Source organism: Oncorhynchus mykiss, chromosome 2, assembly GCF_057628025.1.
Source record: "Oncorhynchus mykiss isolate SJ-2025 chromosome 2, ASM5762802v1, whole genome shotgun sequence".
In the NCBI taxonomy this organism is placed as follows: Eukaryota; Metazoa; Chordata; class Actinopteri; order Salmoniformes; family Salmonidae; genus Oncorhynchus; species Oncorhynchus mykiss.
The window spans coordinates 49,244,924-49,267,185 of NC_143023.1; the positions used below are offsets into that span (position 1 = coordinate 49,244,924).

The 22,262-nt window shown below is 40.4% G+C and overlaps 1 protein-coding gene across 2 annotated transcripts in view; it reads right to left on the bottom strand.

Annotated features, from left to right (window-relative positions):
- The window catches only part of syt12 (synaptotagmin XII), a 42,326-nt gene extending 29,746 nt beyond the window's left edge, over positions 1–12,580 (bottom strand). Inside the window, exons 1-3 of one of the 2 annotated variants that reach the window (XM_021564319.3) lie at positions 11,783–12,580; positions 680–740; positions 1–194 (exon numbers count right to left, since the gene is read on the bottom strand). In XM_021564319.3, the coding sequence (XP_021419994.1) occupies positions 1–194; positions 680–725 (240 nt within the window). In that variant the 5' untranslated portion in view covers positions 726–740; positions 11,783–12,580. The remainder of the gene's footprint in view (positions 195–679; positions 741–11,782) is intronic. The other variant, XM_021564325.3, reaches the window with a different exon arrangement.
- Positions 12,581–22,262: the final 9,682 nt, after the last annotated feature.

Below are 22,262 nucleotides of genomic sequence, written 5' to 3' on the forward strand. Positions count from 1 at the left end.
CTTTTGCCGCGCTTCTGAGAAGGAGTTGCCATATTTTTCTTGTAGATAGCGGTAGTCAAAGTTTGGGAAGGGTGAGGGTGCAGGAAAGGTTCCAGACTTCCATAACTTCCAGAGGTTGACTCCTGCCACCGCCAACAACAGGAGGAACCCAGCCACGAACACCCCTACCTCCCATTCGGGGGGAGCTCGGACCACTGAGGGGAAATAACATTTGTTTGTTAGGCAAATTATGTCCACTATTTACTGTAACGTATCATCAAACAAGAAGTGCTTGATAAAACCTTTAACACTATAAATTCATAACACAATGAGAGTCATTTGATGACTCATTACCAACAAAAACAGCATTCTCATTTGCACCTAAAAACACATTTCACATCTTCGACTTGAAAGAACCATTATCAACTGTTACTGCCGTCTCTCTCTTAAGAAAAATGACTTATTATGAATGCCCAAAGCGGACAGTTTCACCTTGCCTTTTCAAAGCAGCAAGCAGGCAAATTATGGAATATCTTGGTCTTTTTAACGTGTCAAAGCCTTGTTTAAGTGTTCTTATGAAGAGTTGGCTTAAGGACACACACAAACAGACTGAATCGGTGGCTCTGCTGTGTGTGACCAAGCAGCATGAAACATCAGAATGGATGGGGCATCGTGGGGCCACGCACACACACAGACTCACCGCTGATATGGTAGTCCGATATATCCTTGCCCTGTGCTGAGGACATTGTACAGCCACCAGCCTAAAAACAAAAGAACACTAGTTTGTTCTTTGTTGAATGCACCAGTCTATAATGCATTATGAATGCATTATAAGGGCTTCTGTTACATACATATTGCACTATACGCATAAGCATAAACATTACAAGAGTAATCCTAGGTACAGTATAAGCAATCATAAGTGCTCCTTATATCATCCTTTATAAGTGCATATAAAGGCTAGAAGTGATTTTGTAACGGATTACATAGAGACGCTTCATCACTCAAAGTGCATTATAAGACTTGCTATGAACATTCATAACAGTTCACAGCTCCCTTATGTCATCCTTTATAAATGCACAAATACCATAATTACATTCATAAGTCATTATTGGTGATTTGTCATATATAATACAATAGTTTATTAATACTTTAAAAACATTAATACATATTTGTGTCTCCTTGTGCCAGCATATAAATAAAGAAAATACTTATGTATGCCTTCATAATACAGTAAAACATAGGTTCATAGTAGATGTAACAGCTAAAGAGTGCTCTATTGATTACAGTGTATGGAACTGGTTATTGTCCAGAAGCCTGTATTACAATGTTGAGCATGACATCAGCTTAATCTTGCCATAAGCACTCATAACAACCAATTTACTGATCATGACACATGCAGATGCTGTGTTTGGTTAGCATGCATATAACGACACTAGATCCTTTAAGACAGATGAGAGAAGTTTTAATATTGGATATAGACAGAGCATGTCTTTCAAGGTAAAGTACAGCACAATATTTTTGTATCGCAATATCAGCACAAGCAAATTTGCGGGTGTTAAAATCTCAGTGTTGATTCTAGTGGGCTTAACACCAGGGGGATTGAAATTGACACCACATGAGGTGAATACATTACGTTTTATTTGAATCACAGGGGAATCATCAACGTGTTGAGTTAATTTCCATTTACTCTCTCAGAATGAAAAAGACATCACATTTCCCAGCAGGCTTAGTTGCAGGTTGCTTTTTAGAATAGTTTGTTTTAATATCTATGTTCCTGCATGCACATTGATTCATACATTTATCTTATACTAAACAAAGAAAAATAACAGATTTTTTCAAAACTAATCCAATCTGTAATTGGTTGGATTTATTTCATTTATCAATCTTCCCTATCTTGGCAGTCTTTTTAACTGCAGTTGCGGGTCATTAACTGTTCCAAATGTTGAATCCATAGGATTCCATAGGAATTATATAACACTTTGCAAGCCAGTATAATGTGACTTGCCGATGTGGCCTGTAAACCAGGAGTTTCAGACCACTGTGTTAGAGTAATACTAGGCTGTATAAATATATATTGTCATAAATAATGTAATTTGGCACTCACTTGGTGAAGGAAACAGGACTGCAAAAATCATGTCATGGGTGGTACTGGTACCTCTAAAATTCACACAAAAGAAACCCTCTAAAATAATATGCAAATCAGGCTTTACACCCTACAGTGTTAAAACAACACTCAAAAACAAGTTATCGTAACACCATGTTTTAATTCCCAAACACTGAGAAAGTGTAACAGCATCAGCTCTAATAAAGTGTTAATTTATGTCATAATTTGCACCCATGGTGTTAAGGACCCAACACTCTTGGGGTTTTAGTTTATCAACACTTTGAAAACTGTTCGTTTAACACAGGTTTCTCCAACCCTGGTCCTGGAGAGCTACCCTCCTGTAGGTTTTTACGCCAACCCCAGTTGTAACTAACCTGATTCAGCTTATCAGCTAGCTAATTATTAGAGTCAGGTGTGCTCTCCAGGAACAGGGTTGGAGAGCCCTGGTTTAACACTATTTAAGATGGGCACATTATTTCTAAGAAAGTGTTCAATTTAACACGGTGGGTGTTAAAATTCAGATCGCAAATTTGCTGTGCAGTAAACAGCAAAAATGGCAGCCTCAGTATGAGTCATTCACCCACCCACCATCCCTCCCCCCTCTTTGGAAGCTCCCTGCAACTCCGTCTAGACTGAGGCTTAAACTTAAGGTATGTTTCCCAGTCGAAACTGTTCACACATATATTATGACGGAATCTTTAGAAGTTTTTGTTAGTTTTGGTCTTTGGCAGGTTTTTTTTGGGCTGTTCATTTTTTTTTCTTTTAGCAAGTTAAAGTTAGGTAGCTGAAATCTACACCCCCTTCAGCGGTGGTTGGTCAACAGTACTACTCCTAGTAGGAGTAGGAACATTAAGTGTGTGTTGTTGTTCAACAGAAGACGACTAGTTTTCATGCACATTTTTTCACTTGGGAAATACTGCACCAAACATCTGCACCAAAAATGTCAAAATGTATTACAGATGTATTGATTAATCGCTTATTATTTTGAGGAAGTGTATATTGGCTATGTTGTTGTCTCAAGAGGGACAAACAGTAATATTTATTGTTTTTCAAGCGAAGGTCCTTTAAGGGAGTATGTGAGCACAGGCGTTCGCTTCCCCTAGCCGAGTTCTGCTAGAAGCAAACCCAACCTATGTATGCGGACGCCTTTAGAGTAACCAGCAACATTACACTAATGACATAGAAGGGGGGGATGAGGAGGTCGGGGAGAAATCACTCAATTCTGCTGAGTGATTTGTAAATGCAGGGCAGCCCAAGTAAATAATTAAATTGGCTGGCGCAGTGCAGGCGAATGACAGCTGCTGAAATGTCATTAGTAGGGTCCTACTGTAGCACAGAGAGTGGGCGGGGGGGGGGGGGGGGGGGGGGGGGGGGGGGGGGGGGCTCTGCTAAACTTGCCTCTGGCGGCTGTGAAGACTACAGCCTGTCTCTCTCATCTATAGTCTGACTTTTCCTTATCCCTCCCTCCCTCCCTTCATAAAGGTGAATGGTTCCTGCAAAGGTAGCCTGGGTTTGCTTAAGCACAAACTGATCTGGACTAGGCTTAATCAGGTTAGTTCAGGCTAGTGGAAGATTCCTTTAACAAGGGAGAGGGAGGACAGAGGGGGGGAAGGGAGGGAAATAATGATACAAATAGAGGGACTGAGAAAGTGAGCATCAGAAAGCAAGAGACAAAAAGCTGTGTGGGCTAAAAACCTCTATTCTCCTTAGTGATCCCTTCTGAGTGAGACAGAGAGACAAGGAAGACAAGATCTCCACACATTGTCATTTGGTGCTGTGTATTGGTAGGCATATATTGAATTTCAATTGCCAGGGTCAAGTCCAATGAAAAATGGATTGGAATAATAACCATTGATTCCAGTGATTGACACCCAACATGATAGTGATTAAGTACTGCATTAAGTACTGTCTGGGTTTTTCTCCAAACCAAGAGGTATCAGGGCTTTGTTGTAGAAGGCATTTTGCTAAACTAATGACCAAAGAGAATTTAAATAAAGAGGCATAGAAAACTGCTTCTCCAATAGAAATCCCCAGTCATGCATGTCATAGCAACGTTAGCTAGCATAGTTCATGACAGAAACACATAATTGGGTCTAACTGTCGGGTCGAACTCTGCATGTGCAGGCCGTCAAATGAAAGGCACTCCTTCGATATTAAGTTATTTTTGACGAAAATGAAAACGAGTTAGTTTGTCACTTTCACAAGGCAGTAGTAATGACATTTTCAGCAACTAAATAGATTGGCTTGTATCTAGGTTTTGCTTTTAGATTTAGAAAACAAATGTCACTTCTCCCATTGACTGCCAAACTCCAAACTCTAGTCTGGTCTGTCGAGTCTGCTTTGCGATGCCTTCCCGAAAGTATCGCGATGTTTGGCCTCTAGGTTTGAAAACCCTGTAGCATTACAGTCCTTGTTCTGGAAATAATTAGCATATTAGCACATTTCAGTTGTAGTGTCAAATTTGCATACTAAAGTACTTGGCCCATCTAATCTGAATTTGCTCAATCCTCTACATCTCATGGGTACTTCACAACTAAAATTCACTAATAGTGTAGTTGCAAAAACCATCATGTGCTATGATGAAACTGGCTCTCTAGAGGACCGTCACAGGATTGGAAGACGCAGAGTTATCTCTGCTTCAGAGGATAAGTTCATTAGAGTTACCAGCCTCAGAAATAGCACAAATAATTACTTCAGATTTCAAGTAACAGACACATCTCAACATCAACTGTTCAGAGAAGACTGTGTGAATCAGGCCTTCATGGTTGAATTGCTGCAAGGAAACCACTACTAAAGGAGACCAATAATAAGAAGAGACTTGCTTGTGCCAAGCAATGGGCATTAAACCGGTGGAAAACTGTCCTTTGCTCTGATAAGTCCAGATTTTAGATTTTTAGTTCCAACCGCTGTGTCTTTCTGAGACGCAGTGTAGGTGAATGGATGATCTCTGCATGTGTGGTTCCCACCATGAAGCATGGAGGATGGTGCTTTGCTGGTGACACTGTTAGTGATTTATTAAGAATTCAAGGGACACTTAAACAGCATGGCTTCCACAGCATTCTGCATCGATTCACCATCCCATCTGGTTTGCGCTTAGTGGGACTATCATTTGTTTTACAACAGGACAATGACCAAACATACCTCCAGGCTGTGTAAGGGCTATTTGACCAAGAAGGAGAGTGATGAAGTGCTGCATCAGATGACTTGGCTTCCACAATCACCTGACCTCAACCCAATTGAGATGGTTTGGGATGAGTTGGACCGCAGAGGGAAGGAAAAGCAGCTAACAAGTGCTCAGCATATGTGGGAACTCCTTCAAGACTGCTGGAAAAGCATTCCAGGTGAAGCTGGTTGAGAGAATTCCAAGCATGTGCAAAGCTGTCATCAGGACAAAGGGTGGCTACTTTAAAGAATATAAATACATTTTGATTTGTTTAACACTTTTTTGGTTACTACATGATTCCATATGTGTTATTTCATAGTGCTGATGTCTTCACTATTTTTCTAAAATGTAGAAAATAGTTTAAAAAAATTAAGAAAAACCCTTGAATGAGTAGGTGTGTCCAAACTCTTGACTGGTACTCTTCATATCGTGGGCATAATAATGACTTAAGAGGTCATAAACATTAATGACAAACTATGTCTAACCTAACACGGTAGTTGGTTTGTGCCTAGCTGCTCTGTTCAATTCCACTGACATCCGCTGTCATGACTGTTTATAACATCTATTATCAGGATTACAGCATATGGCTGCCTCAGACGAGAGGCCATGTCAGTGGCAGATCGACCCGATCCAGTCACAAACTAAACAATCCCCCTACTCGGACTGACAGATATTACAACATCCCTATGCCTTACTTTATGAGACTGCTTAAAGCTGTAATCCTTAATGGTGAAACTGCCATATCTGTTACTGACATTGTTTCCCTCTGACATCATTGCACGTGCCACAGAACACCAGAATATGTACTGCATATTTTTCACCTGTGCTTCGTCAACAAAACATAAACAACGGCCGTGGGACGGACAGTGGCGTTGTTTCCGCTAATGCGGTTTCCATTGTTAACACTGCTTGACTGTTATATTGTATACTACATCTCAAATACCATTAACTTCCATCTTTTTTATTTTACTTACTTACATAGGCCTATGTATGCTGCAATTCAGTTTTTGCTGTAAAAGTGTACAATTTAAATAATGTATAACTATAAATTTGTAACTTGATGTTTCAAGTAGTATTATTTTACGTTAGTTTATCAATCCATAGCTGATACAATATCAAGCTGGTGAAAAATAACTATATAATAGTTCCTAATATTCCTCGAAGCAAATATCAATGAATAATACTAAATTAAGCAGATGGTGCCAAGCAGAAATATGGTGAAAACTTTGGACAGATTATTCTGAATGATTCAATGACTCTACTTCTTTTGCTTCTGTCGATGAAAAGGATAACCTTTCGACTCAGAGACAGAAAGCAAGCTTGTTGTGGAAACACCCTCCCTGTGGAGTTGTGTGACACTGCAGCCTCCACAGTGCCTACAGAGAACAAGAGCACAGCCGGTGTGTGTGTGTGTGTGAGAGAGAGATTATCTGCGTGTGTGTGTGAGAGAGAGATACTCTGCGTGTGTGTGTGTGAGAGAGAGATACTCTGCTTGTGTGTGTGAGAGAGAGAGATACTCTGGGTGTGTTTGTGAGAGGGAGATACTCTGTGTGTGTTTGTGAGAGAGAGATACTCTGCGTGTGTGTGTGAGAGAGAGATACTCTGCGTGTGTGTGTGAGAGAGAGATACTCTGCGTGTGTGTGTGAGAAAGAGAGAGAGCGAGACTGTGTGTGTGTGTGTGTGTGTGTGTGTGTGTGTGTGTGTGTGTGTGTGTGTGTGTGTGTGTGTGTGTGTGTGTGTGTGTGTGAGAGAGATCGAGAGATAGACTGTGTGTGTGTGTGTGTGTGTGTGTGTGTGTGAGAGAGACTGTGTGTGTATCCTGTTAGCACTTCTGCTGTGTTGGCTCTCATAAAGAGCTTCATGATTGGCTCCTCTGTGTATTTGCAGGGGAGACCACACAGCGCATGGGCAAACACACACAGTACACACTAGTCAGTCAGCCCTTCTGTTAACTGGAGAGCCCTGGCACTATCAAAGACAATCTGCTGTCAACAACAAAAACTGCAGAGTGTGTGTGTACTAAATGTGTGCTTATCTGTACAAATGTAAAAGAACAGGACCTGGTGTGCTACCCCTACTGAAGAAAATGTGAAAATGTGTACTAATTCCCTAAAACACCATTGATCAAATATAATGGATGCAGTGCTGCGAGAGAGAGAGAGACAGAGAGAGAGAGAGAGAGAGAGAGAGACAGAGAGAAGGGTGGGGATCAAGAAAGAGAGAACGATCACAGCAAGTGTGCTTTTGTTAGCTTCTCTCTCTCTTCTTTCTTGCCAGATGGGGAGAAGGGGAGAGGGAGATCAAGAAAGAGAGAACGATCACAGCAAGTGTGCTTTCATTAGCTTCTCTCTCTCTCTTCTTTCTCGCCAGCTTCGGTACAACTAATAAATCAACTTTGCTTTTAATCTCGCGCAATGAGTCATAATAAAAATTAACTGCATCGCTGCCACAGTGCCTGGGAATAGGGAATAAACTATCCTAGTGTGGCGGTAATTCCGGCTTGCCTCTGCCACGCCACATTCGCTTCAGTTGCCAGATATAGGCTGGGTTTCTGTACAGCACTTTGAGATATCAGGTGATGTAAGAAGGGCTTTATAAATACATTTGATTTTGATATAGTTTCCTTCCCCGGCACATTTGACAGCTTTTCCCCTGTGCTTTTAACTAAAAGCTAGCTGGCGCAGGGCTTTTGAAACGTCAGAGGATAGGAGAATCTGGAAACTGTGGCCTCCCCCTCACAGTGAATCACCAGCTCAATCAATCAAGGTGAAAACACAACTCCCCTTCTTCCGCTGACACTTGCATCCCTTGAGACTTAGCAGGGAACACTATGGAAATGCAATCTATTATTACTGTTGGGGAACACTTTAGTTATTGCTTAAGCCCCAAACTGAAGCCAATAAGGACTGCCTATAGTCCACATAGATGCGATAGCTACATAAACATCTATAATTACAGTGCCTTCAGAAAGTATTCATACCCCTAGACTTATTCCACATTTTGTTGTTACAGCCTGAATAAAACATGTATTATTCTACACACAATACCCCATAATGACAAAGTGAAAACATGTTTTTAGAAATGTTTTCCAAATGTATTGAAAATGAAATACCAAAATATCTAATTTACATACACTACCGTTCAAAAGTTTGGGGTCACTTAGAAATGTACTTGTTTTTGAAAGAAAAGCACACTTTTTGTCCATTAAAATAACATCATATTGATAAGAAAGACAGTGTAGACATTGTTAATGCTGTAAATGACTATTGTAGCTGGAAATGGCAGATTTTTTATGGAATATCTACATAGGAGTACAGAGGCCCATTATCAGCAATCCTGTGTTCCAATGGCACGTTGTGTTAGCTAATCCAAGTTTAGCATTTTAAAAGGCTAAATGATCATTAGAAAACCTTTTTGCAATTATGTTAGAACAGCTGAAAACTGTTGTTCTGATTAAAGAAGCAATTAAACTGGCCATCTTTAGACTAGTTGAGTATCTGGAGCATCAGCATTTGTGGGTTCGATTACAGGCTCAAAATGGACAGAAACAAAGACCTTTCTTCTGAAACTCGTCAGTCTATTCTTGTTCTGAGAAAGGAAGGCTATTCCATGTGAGAAATTGCCAAGAGACTGAAGATCTCGTACAAAGCTGTGTAATACTCCCTTCACAGAACAGTGCAAACTGGCCCTAACCAGAATAGAAAGAAGTGGGAGGCCCTGGTGCACATCTGAGCAAGAGGACAAGTACATTAGTGTGTCTAGTTTGAGAAACAGACGCCTCACAAGCCCTCAACTGGCAGCTTCATTAAATAGTACCCGCAAAACACCAGTCTCAACGTCAACAGTGAAGAGGCGACTCCGGGATGCTGACCTTCTATGCAGAGTTGCCAAGAAAAAGCCATGTCTCAGACTGGCCAATAAAAAGAAAAGATGGGCAAAAGAACACAGGCACCGGACAGAGGCAGCTGTGGGTCTTTCAGGGTAAGTCTCTAAGAGCTTTGCACACCTGGGTTGTACCATTTTTGCACATTATGCTCTGTTAAGTTGGTTGTTGATCATTTTAAAGTCTTGCCGCCGATTTAAGTCAAAACTGTAACTAGGCCACTCAGGAACATTCAATGTCGTCTTGGTAAATAACTCCAGTATATATTTGGACTTGTGTTTAAGGTTATTAACCTGCTGAAAGGTGAATTTGTCTCCAAGTGTCTGTTGGAAAGCAGACAACCAGATTTTCTTCTAGGATTTTGCCCGTGTTTACCTCTATTCCAATCATACCCATAACATGCTGCAGCCACCATTATGCTTGAAAATATGAAGAGTGGTACTCAGTGATGTGTTGTATTGGATTTGCCCCAAACATAACGCTTTGTATTCAGGACATGAAGTTAATTTAAGTGCCATTGTTTGCAGTTTTTTTTTAATTATTTTTTATTTGACCCCTTTTTCTCCCCAATTTCGTGGTATCCAATTGTTAGTAGCTACTATCTTGTCTCATCGCTACAACTCCCGTACGGGCTTGGGAGAGACGAAGGTTGAAAGTCATACGTCCTCCGATACACAACCCAACCAAGCCGCAATGCTTCTTAACACAGCGCGCATCCAACCCAGCCTCACCAATGTGTCGGAGGAAACACCGTGCACCTGGCAACCTTGGTTGTGTCCTAATGCAAACAGGATGTTTTGGAATATTTTTCATTCTGCACAGGATTCCTTCTTTTTTACTAGCTACTCTGTCCAGCTCCAGCCCAGGAACAGAGGGCTTGGAACAGATCATCATGGGAGTGTGTGGGTGTTAAATCAATGGTCAAGCAGACAGGAGTAGCAGGCCTATTCCTTGAGGCCCCAACAAACAATTCTGTAAAGGTCTCATACCAGAGCAGAGGCAAGGACAGGTTGTGACAATGTTAAAGTGTATATTTTTTTCAAGTGATTTCGATAAGCAGTTCCGAAGCCATTATTTGAGCAGATTGGAGTTTATTACATTTTTGTTCAATCTTGTGCTGAAGAGCCCACGCACAGTCAATTTCTATAGGTTGTTATGGAGTGGGTTGTTGGGTACAATATATGATTCAAGTCTATTTTCTATCAACAAACAATCCCAACTTTTCAGCATGGTAGCATGGGATCATGCTCTGACCGAGAGTGTGGTTCTGAAAGATCAGCTTCCATTGTGTCACTCGATTACTTTTCACAAACAGCCCCAAGGTTTGCCAAAGAATGTCGTCTGGTCTTTGGCGTCCCGGCGCAAATAGCGTAACCGGCAATACACGCCTAACCACCCGCAACCAGCGAGTACATGAAACATCCTTCATTCTTCCTTAACTAGCTTTAATGGTGTGCCTCCAGAAGAAAGAAAAACACGGGGAAAATATGTGTAGTCTTAATAAAACAATTTACACCACCAGAAATTGCCCTGCGGAGCATGTACCTCTAGGTCCCAGGAATTGTTAGATACTACTGTGAATTGTTAGATACTACTGCACTGTCGGAGCTAGGAACACAAGCATTTCGTCTCAGCTGCAATAACATCTGCTAAATATGTGTATGTGACCAATAACATTGGTTTTGATTTGATTTGTTAGGGTGGCTAATACATTGTGTACAGCATTCAGCCAATCACGTTGCACCAGTCTGTTGTTTACCCCTGCTGCTGTACACAACGCATTAGCCACCCTACCATAGTGGTGATACAATTTGTTTAAGTATGACTATTTTTCAAAAAAGAATTTGGGCGGCCCCCCCATTTAATCGCGTTAATTAAGGAGGAAAACGACGCCTTTGAAGCCTGATAGGAGGATTTTTTACGTACAAACAAACTGGTTGCAGGTAGAGGAAATAAACATTGTCAGGAAGAAGTACGCCCTCTAGGGGTTTTGGCACTAACATAAGCTTTAATGTGAATGTTCGTTTGTGGCCTCAACACTTAATATATCTTTTCCCTTACGAAAACATATTGCAATCCGAGTGCAGTATAACTACAACTGCAATTGGAGTGCAGTACACTAAAAGTTATTATGCAATTACTGAGACCAAATTACCACAGTCGACAGCAGTTACTGGACTTTTAATGCAGTTTCAAAACGGCAGTCTTCTTTTGTAAGGATTAGTAGCCTATGTGGGCTATAGCATTTACAATATGTTGCTAGTGACCAGTCCAATTATGCTGTTACCCACTCTACGCCATTATAATACTTATTCATAATGCTACTATATTTACATTGCATGGACCTGCTTCATGGAGAAGCTGTCACTGTCTGCGATGCAAATCAATGTTTCAAGGCGATTGTTGCTTAGAGAATGGAATTACATTTGATCTACTCATAAAGGCTTAATGCTATACATTTAATATAATTGTTCTTCTTATTGACAATAACAACTCAATCCATGCAGAACTAGAGGTTAGACATAATGAGACAAAAAAAAGTGTCTCCATACACTCGGCATATGGCGCTTCATAGAACAAGGGTTTGCATATTCGAGCACACAAACATGAAATAAAGTAGATTCATTTTATGGAAGACTAGCGTTGGTCTTACCTTGGAGTTTTAATTTGGTGCAAGGGGGAAGGGGGGTACAACTCCACCGCTCTCCCTTCAGTTTACTCGCCGCTCTCCATCGCAACGCACAGGTGCCTGTCTTTCCGGGGGAAAACGTGATGGAGATTCACCCCTGTTCAGCGCATCCGCTCGACTAATTGTATTGAAATCATTCAACGAGGGGCCCTTCCCACTCGAGATGCATGCGATGCGAGGTCCTGAGGAGACAGTCGCTATAGAAGCATTTCTATGAGAACGTTCCCCCCTCGACTGCAGAGGTAGCCTAGTCACACCCCTGCAATGCAACTTCCAGCACTTGACCAGAATACACCGGAGCGCTCAATACAAAGGATATAGATACCGCGTTATTTTCTTATGCAACGGACATCATTTCAGAAGCTCACGATACCATACACATGTATACACTGAGTGTACAAAACATTAAGAACACCTGCTCTTTCCATGACATAGACTGACCAGGTGAATCCAGGTGAAAACTATGATCCCTTATTGATGTCACTTGTTAAATCCACTTCAATCAGTGTAGATGAAGAGGAGGAGAGGTTAAAGAAGGATTTTTTAGCCTTGAGATATGGATTGTGTATGTGTGCCATTCAGAGGGTGAATGGGCATGACAGAAGATTTAAGTGCCTTTGAATGGGTATGTGCCAGGCACGGGTTTGTGTCAAAAACTGCAACACTGCTAGGTTTTTCACGCTCAGAAGTTTCTGTGTGTATCAAGAACGTTCCACCACCCAAACGGTATCCAGCCAACTTGACACAACTGTGGGAAGCATTGGAGTCAACATGGGCCAGCATCCCCATTGAACACTTTCAACATATTGTAGAGTCCATGCCCAGACAAATTCAGGCTGTTCTGACAGCAAAAGGGGTGGGTGCAACTGAGTCCAATAGGATGGCACACAATTGGCCCAACGTCGTCCGGGTTAGGGTTTGGCCGTCATTGTAAATAAGATTTTGTTCTTAACTGACGTACCTAGTTAAATAAAGGTTCAATAAAAAAAACTCAGTATCAGAAGGTGCTCCTAATGTTTGGTGTACTCAGTCAGTGTATATCTCATCATCTACTGCAGTATTTCCCAACTCCAGTCCTCGAGTACCCCGACAGTACATATTTTTGTTGTGGCCCCGGAAAAACACACCTGATTCTACGGGTCAACTAATCATCAAGCCATTGGCAAGTTGAATCAGATGTTTTTCTACAACAACAATGTATGCTGTTGGGGCTACTCGAGAACCAGAGTTGGGAAACACTTCTCTATTGTAATAGCCTATTCCAACACTCTATTGGGCGATTCTATTAATGTATGCGTTTGTGGGTGGGTGGGAGAGAGAGAGACTGGCAATTTAATTAACCCAATTGATTTAATGAAATACATTGTTTCTAATGACAAGTATAGCACAATGTATGTAATTTTACTACTTAGGCTTCTTTCATCTAAGACTCTCAAACTGCCAAAATGCACCTGTTGTAGGCTACTTCATGCCAACAAACCACATAAAACTAATTGAATAAGGGAAGCGAGATGGAAGTGTCACAAAGGGCTGAAAATCACAGCCGAGTATGCCCACATAAATCTTCAAATTATGACATTGATTGCACAGTAGCACAGTACCTTTCACCTGTCAATCATGAATAAGATAATGTATAGCCTGTGATCTCTACATTGACCATTGCAGCCTATACTCATATCCCCAACAACCATCAAATGGTGTCCAGTTTAGTTATTCTATAGAATACCTGTAGGCTATTAGATAAGCAAACTAGAATTTGCCACTCAACGCTACAGCAGTAAGATGATCTTATCTAGTATGTGAGAAAACATGCAACTTGTAAAAAGTCCATGTAGCATATTAAAAATCTAAGTTGGCTGGACTTGAAATTGGAAAATTGTTGAGATGACATGGCATATTCCACCAACCCCAATTACTTTTGCTTGGTGTGAGTTGAATTTGAAAAAACAATGTTGAGTGAACTTAAATAATGAAGTTTGCCTTTGCAACACAAATAGCTGAGTACATCACAAAAGAGAATTTGATTTGCTGAGACTCGCAATGTGAAATACTGTCTAGGCTTAAATACATGTCTCATTAACATATTACCCAGTGTGCCCTTCAGCAAGTTGTCAATTTGAGACAATTTACATGCCAGGGACCAGTTAACAACTGAAACATATTTCAGAGGCCAAAATAAGATGCATTAAACCAGATATAGCAAAAAAGTTTGTGGATTTGTTGTAACCATTGAGATTGTTTTACTTGTTTATCTGGTCTGTGGCTGGTCAGATTTGAAATATGCTACTGTCTGGTACATTAATTGGATCATGACTGAACCTGGAAAGGAGTCAAAGGGTACAACATTAACATACTTGTCTCAAAACACACACATACATATATGTACATACACACACACACACATATATATATATATACACATACATAAATATATATATATATATAAATATATATATACAAATATATATATATATATATATATATATATATATATATATATATATATATATATATACATATATATATACATATATACATATATATATATACAGTGCCTTGCGAAAGTATTCGGCCCCCTTGAACTTTGCGACCTTTTGCCACATTTCAGGCTTCAAACATAAAGATATAAAACTGTATTTTTTTGTGAAGAATCAAAAACAAGTGGGACACAATCATGAAGTGGAACGACATTTATTGGATATTTCAAACTTTTTTAACAAATCAAAAACTGAAAAATTGGGCGTGCAAAATTATTCAGCCCCCTTAAGTTAATACTTTGTAGCGCCACCTTTTGCTGCGATTACAGCTGTAAGTCGCTTGGGGTATGTCTCTATCAGTTTTGCACATCGAGAGACTGACTTTTTTTCCCATTCCTTCTTGCAAAACAGCTCGAGCTCAGTGAGGTTGGATGGAGAGCATTTGTGAACAGCAGTTTTCAGTTCTTTCCACAGATTCTCGATTGGATTCAGTTCTGGACTTTGACTTGGCCATTCTAACACCTGGATATGCTTATTTTTGAACCATTCCATTGTAGATGTTGCTTTATGTTTTGGATCATTGTCTTGTTGGAAGACAAATCTCCGTCCCAGTCTCAGGTCTTTTGCAGACTCCGTCAGGTTTTCTTCCAGAATGGTCCTGTATTTGGCTCCATCCATCTTCCCATCAATTTTAACCATCTTCCCTGTCCCTGCTGAAGAAAAGCAGGTCCAAACCATGATGCTGCCACCACCATGTTTGACAGTGGGGATGGTGTGTTCAGCTGTGTTGCTTTTACGCCAAACATAACGTTTTGCATTGTTGCCAAAAAGTTCAATTTTGGTTTCATCTGACCAGAGCACCTTCTTCCACATGTTTGGTGTGTCTCCCAGGTGGCTTGTGGCAAACTTTAAACAACACTTTTTATGGATATCTTTAAGAAATGGCTTTCTTCTTGCCACTCTTCCATAAAGGCCAGATTTGTGCAATATACGACTGATTGTTGTCCTATGGACAGAGTCTCCCACCTCAGCTGTAGATCTCTGCAGTTCATCCAGAGTGATCATGGGCCTCTTGGCTGCATCTCTGATCAGTCTTCTCCTTGTATAAGCTGAAAGTTTAGAGGGACGGCCAGGTCTTGGTAGATTTGCAGTGGTCTGATACTCCTTCCATTTCAATATTATCACTTGCACAGTGCTCCTTGGGATGTTTACAGCTTGGGAAATCTTTTTGTATCCAAATCCGGCTTTAAACTTCTTCACAACAGTATCTCGGACCTGCCTGGTGTGTTCCTTGTTCTTCATGATGCTCTCTGCGCTTTTAACGGACCTCTGAGACTATCACAGTGCAGGTGCATTTATACGGAGACTTGATTACACACAGGTGGATTGTATTTATCATCATTAGTCATTTAGGTCAACATTGGATCATTCGGAGATCCTCACTGAACTTCTGGAGAGAGTTTGCTGCAGTGAAAGTAAAGGGGCTGAATAATTTTGCACGCCCAATTTTTCAGTTTTTGATTTGTTAAAAAAGTTTGAAATATCCAATAAATGTCGTTCCACTTCATGATTGTGTCCCACTTGTTGTTGATTCTTCACAAAAAAATACAGTTTTATATCTTTATGTTTGAAGCCTGAAATGTGGAAAAAGGTCGCAAAGTTCAAGGGGCCCGAATACTTTCGCAAGGCACTGTATCTTAGCCAAATACATTTCAACTCAGTTTCACAATTCCGGACATTTAGTCCTAGTAAAAATTTCCTGTCTTAGTTTGAATCACCAGTGTTTATATTAAGAATGTGAAATGTCAGAATAATAGTTGAGAGAATTATTTAATTTCTTTCATCACATTCCCAGTGGGTCAGAAGTTTACGTACACTCAGTTAGTATTTGGTAGCATTGCCTTTAAATTGTTTAATTTGGGTCAAACATTTCAGGTAGCCTTCCACAAGCTTCCCACAATAAGTTGGGTGAATTTTGGCCCATTCCTCATGACAGAGCTGGTGTAACTGAGACAGGTTTGTAGGCCTCCTTGCACCCACAGGCTTTTTCAGTTCTGCCAACAAATTTTCTATAGGATTGAGGTCAGCGCTTTGTGATTTTGTTAAGCCATTTTGCCACAACTTTGGAAGTATGCTTGGGGTCATTGTCCATTTGGAAGACCCATTTGCGACCAAGCTTTAACTTCCTGACTGATGTCTTGAGATGTTGCTTCAATATATCCACATCATTTTCTCTCCTCATGATGCCTTCTATTTTGTAAAGCACAACAGTCCCTCCTGCAGCAAATCACCCCCACAACATGATGCTGCCACCCCTGTGCTTCACGGTTGGGATGTTATTCTTCAGCTTGTAAAGCTTCCCTCTTTTTCCTCCAAACAAAACAATGGTCATTATGGCCAAACAGTTCTGTTTTTGTTTCATCACACCAGAGGACATTTCTCCAAAAAGTACAATCTTTGTCCCCATGTGCAGTTGCAAACCGCAGTCTGGCTTTTTCATGGAGGTTTTGGAGCGGTGGCTTTTTCCTTGCTGAGCAGCCTTTCAGGTTATGTCGATATAGGACTCGTTTTACTGTGGATATAGATACGTTTGTACCTGTTTCCTCCAGCATCTTCATAAGGTCCTTTGCTGTTGTTCTGGGATTGATTTGTACTTTTCGCACCAAGTAAATTCATCTCTAGAAGACAGAACGCGTCTCCTTCCTGAGCGGTATGATGGCTGCGTGGTCCCATGGTGTTTGGAAATTGCTCCCAAGGATGAAGCAGACTTGTGGAGGTCTACAATTGTTTTCCTGAGGTCTTAGCTGATTTCTTTTGATTTTCCCATGATGTCAAGCAAAGAGGCACTGGGTTTGAAGGTAGGCCTTGAAATACAACCACAGGTACACCTCCAATTAACTCAAATGATGTCCTTTAGCCCATCAGAAGCTTCTAAAGCCATGACATCATTTTCTGGAATTTTCCAAGCTGTTTAAAGGCACAGTCAACTTAGTGTATGTACACTTCTGGAATGGTGATACAGTGAAATATAAGTGAAATAATCTGTCTGTTAACAATTGTTGGACAAATTACTTGTGTCATGCACAAAGTAGATGTCCTAACCGACTTGCCAAAACTATAGTTTGTTAACAAGAAATTTGTGGAGTGGTAGAAAAACGAAAAACGAGTTTTAATGACTCCAACCTAAGTGAATGTAAAGTTCTGACTTCAACTGTATGTGTATGTATGTGTGTATGTGTGTGTGTGTATATATATATATATATATATATATATATATATATATATATATATATATATATATATATATATATATATATATATATATATATATATATATATATATATATACACACACACACACACACACACACACATACATACAGTGCCTTGCGAAAGTATTCGGCCCCCTTGAACTTTGCGACCTTTTGCTACATTTCAGGCTTCAAACATAAAGATATAAAACTGTATTTTTTTGTGAAGAATCAACAACAAGTGGGACACAATCATGAAGTGGAACGACATTTATTGGATATTTCAAACTTTTTTAACAAATCAAAAACTGAAAAATTGGGCGTGCAAAATTATTCAGCCCCTTTACTTTCAGTGCAGCAAACTCTCTCCAGAAGTTCAGTGAGGATCTCTGAATGATCCAATGTTGACCTAAATGACTAATGATGATAAATACAATCCACCTGTGTGTAATCAAGTCTCCGTATAAATGCACCTGCACTGTGATAGTCTCAGAGGTCCGTTAAAAGAGCAGAGAGCATCATGAAGAACAAGGAACACACCAGGCAGGTCCGAGATACTGTTGTGAAGAAGTTTAAAGCCGTTTTTGGATACAAAAAGATTTCCCAAGCTTTAAACATCCCAAGGAGCACTGTGCAAGCGATAATATTGAAATGGAAGGAGTATCAGACCACTGCAAATCTACCAAGACCTGGCCGTCCCTCTAAACTTTCAGCTCATACAAGGAGAAGACTGATCAGAGATGCAGCCAAGAGGCCCATGATCACTCTGGATGAACTGCAGAGATCTACAGCTGAGGTGGGAGACTCTGTCCATAGGACAACAATCAGTCGTATATTGCACAAATCTGGCCTTTATGGAAGAGTGGCAAGAAGAAAGCCATTTCTTAAAAAGATATACATAAAAAGTGTCGTTTAAAGTTTGCCACAAACCACCTGGGAGACACACCAAACATGTGGAAGAAGGTGCTCTGGTCAGATGAAACCAAAATTGAACTTTTTGGCAACAATGCAAAATGTTATGCTTGGCGTAAAAGCAACACAGCTGAACACACCATCCCCACTGTCAAACATGTTGGTGGCAGCATCATGGTTTGGACCTGCTTTTCTTCAGCAGGGACAGGGAAGATGGTTAAAATTGATGGGAAGATGGATGGAGCCAAATACAGGACCATTCTGGAAGAAAACCTGACTGAGTCTGCAAAAGACCTGAGACTGGGACGGAGATTTGTCTTCCAACAAGACAATGATCCAAAACATAAAGCAACATCTACAATGGAATGGTTCAAAAATAAGCATATCCAGGTGTTAGAATGGCCAAGTCAAAGTCCAGAACTGAATCCAATCGAGAATCTGTGGAAAGAACTGAAAACGGCTGTTCACAAATGCTCTCCATCCAACCTCACTGAGCTCGAGCTGTTTTGCAAGGAGGAATGGGAAAAAAAGTCAGTCTCTCGATGTGCAAAACTGATAGAGACATACCCCAAGCGACTTACAGCTGTAATCGCAGCAAAAGGTGGCGCTACAAAGTATTAACTTAAGGGGGCTGAATAATTTTGCACGCCCAATTTTTCAGTTTTTGATTTGTTAAAAAAGCTTGAAATATCCAATAAATGTCGTTCCACTTCATGATTGTGTCCCACTTGTTGTTGATTCTTCACAAAAAAAATACAGTTTTATATCTTTAAGTTTGAAGCCTGAAATGCGGCAAAAGGTCGCAAAGTTCAAGGGGGCCGAATACTTTCGCAAGGCACTGTGCATACACACACACACAGTACCAGTCAAGTTTGGACACACCTACTCATTCAAGGGTTTTTCTTTAGTTTTACTATTTCCTTCATTGGAGAATAATAGTGAAGACAACTACTAATTAACACATATGAAATCATGTAGCAACCAAAAAAGTGTTAAACAAATTAAAATATGTTTAATATTTGAGATTCTTCAAAGTAGCCACCCTTTGCCTTGATGACAGCTTTGCACACACCTGGAATGCATTTCAATTAACAGGTGTGCCTTGTTATAAGTTAATTTGTGGAACTTCTTTCCCTCTTAATGCATTTGAGCCAATCAGTTGTGTTGTGACAAGATAGAGGGGTATACAGAAGATAGCCCTATTTGGTAAAAGACCAAGTCCAAATTATGGCAGGAACAGCTCAAATAAGCAAAGAGAAACGACATTCCATCGTTACTTTAAGACAAAGGTCAGTCAATACAGAAAATGTCAATAACTTCACAAAAACCATCAAGCGCTATGATGAAACTGGCTCTAATGAGGACAACCACAGGAAAGGAAGACCCAGAGTTATCTCTGCTGCAGAGGATAAGTTCATTAGAGTTACCAGCCTCAGAAATATTCCAAATAAATACTACAGAGTTCAAGTAACAGACACATATCAACATCAACTGTTCAGGGGAGACTGCGTGAATCAGGCCTTCATGGTTGAATTTCTGCAAAGAAACTACAAAGGACACCAATAAGAAGAAGACAACTTGCTTGGGCCAAGAAACACGAGCAATGGACACCAGACCAGTGGAAATCTGTTATTTTGTCTGATGAGTCCAAATTTGAGATTTTTGGTTCCAACCGCTGTGTTTGTGAGACGCAGAGTAGGTGAACGGATGATCTGAAGCATGGAGGTGTGATGGTGTGGGGGGGCTTGGCTAGTGATACTATCTGTGATTTATTTAGAATTCAAAGCACACTTAACCAGCATGGCTTCCACAGCATTCTGCAGCGATACACCATCCCATCTGGTTTGCGCTTAGTGGGACTATCATTTGTTTTTCAACAGGAAAATGACCCAAAACACCTCCAGGCTGTGCAAGGGCAATTTGACCAAGAAGGAGAGTGATGGAGAGCTGCATCAGATGACCTGGCCTCCACAATCACCCGACCTCAACCCAACTGAGATAGTTTGGGATGAGTTGGACCGCAGAGTGAAGGAAAAGCAGCCAACAAGTGCTCAGCATGTCTGGAAATTCCTTCAAGACTGTTGGACAATCATTCCAGGTAAAGCTGGTTGAGAGAATGCCAAGAGTGTGCAAAGTTGTCAAAGGCAAAGGGTGGCTACTTTAAAGAATATATAATATATTTTGATTTGTATAACACTTTTTTGGTTACTACATGATTCCATATGCATTATTTCCTACTTTTGATGTTTTCACTATTATTCTACAATGTAGAAAATAGTCAAAAATAAAGACAAACCTTGAATGAGTAGGTGTGTCCAAACTTTTGACTGGTACTGTAAAGTCAAAAGTTTGGAGAGAACTACTCATTCAAGGTTTTTTTTATTTTAAATTTAAAATTTCCTACATTGTAGAAGTAAGCCTTTTCCGAGCCAGAATGGCCCATAAAGGCAGGAGCCTGTCTCCCGTTTCTGTAGCGTATTTAAGCTGACCAGGGTTAGGTCGAGAGCTCAACTGTGTGCAAGGCTAGTGTGGTGTAACTTAATTTTGGCTCTTATTCTGTGAGCGAGTCTTCCTTTTATCCGCTGATGGTAAAGCTGACTGAATATAGATACTGTACACAGTTTAACACCCCTTCTCCATACAAAGATTTGCCCTATGTTCCATGGTATGCTTGGTTTGCTCCTCAGAGGTTTATGTTGAAGGCTCCGTTTCAGAGGAGGGTTTTCCAGTTACTACGGCCTAATCATCTGCAAACAGCAGACTTACTTGTTATTAATTATTACAGTACTAAATAATTTATTAAAAAATAACAGTCGGGCTGTATCAAGTGTGTCTGAGTACGAGTGCCGATTTAGGAACAGTTTAGCCTTTTAGATCACAATGAATAAAATTTATTGAACAGTGTGGGACCTGATCTTAGATCAGCACTCCTACTCTGAGACGCTTGATAGGGCCCCTGAGGTCTGAACAGAACTGTACAACAAAGTGTTCCGAATAAAAGCCATGAGAATATTGAAATAATGGGCTTCGACATCATGAATGGAAAGCTTATCCACAACTAAAACATGAAGTCAGGTCAAATTCACTTGTCACTCAACAATTGTTTTTGCACTTTCAACTCCTATGTAACCCTGCTGGGAATTTATTCACCTCCCAATGATTATTTTTTACAAATAAATGATATCACCGCTTTTGTGAATTCATAGTTCTTAGTCACTTCTGGTCAAGCAGTAGATAGCATACAAACCTCTATCTGGAGGATAGACTCTGGGGGAGAGGTGCAGCTCACACGGTTCACTTCCCTCTCATATTTTATTGATTCTCTGCCTTGCAATTACGCAACGGACGGTTATGCAACTGAGCAATAACCTCCATGATAACACTGAGCTGGCACTATGAAACCCAGGTATGAAACAACAGTCACCACACACAACTGTAACTGGGTTATACAGTGGGGCAAAAAAGTATTTAGTCAGCCACCAATTGTGCAAGTTCTCCCACTTAAAAAGATGAGAGGCCTGTAATTTTCATCATACACTCCAACTATGACAGACAAAATGAGAAAAACAAATCCAGAAAATCACATTGTAGGATTTTTAATGAATTTATTTGCAAATTATTTGGAAAATAAGCATTTGGTCAATAACAAAAGTGTATCTAAATACTTTGTTATATACCCTTTGTTGGCAATGACAGAGGTCAAACGTTTTCTGTAAGTCTTCACAAGGTTTCCACACACTGTTGCTGGTATTTCGGCCCATTCCTCCATGCAGATCTCCTCTAGAGCAGTGATGTTTTGGGGCT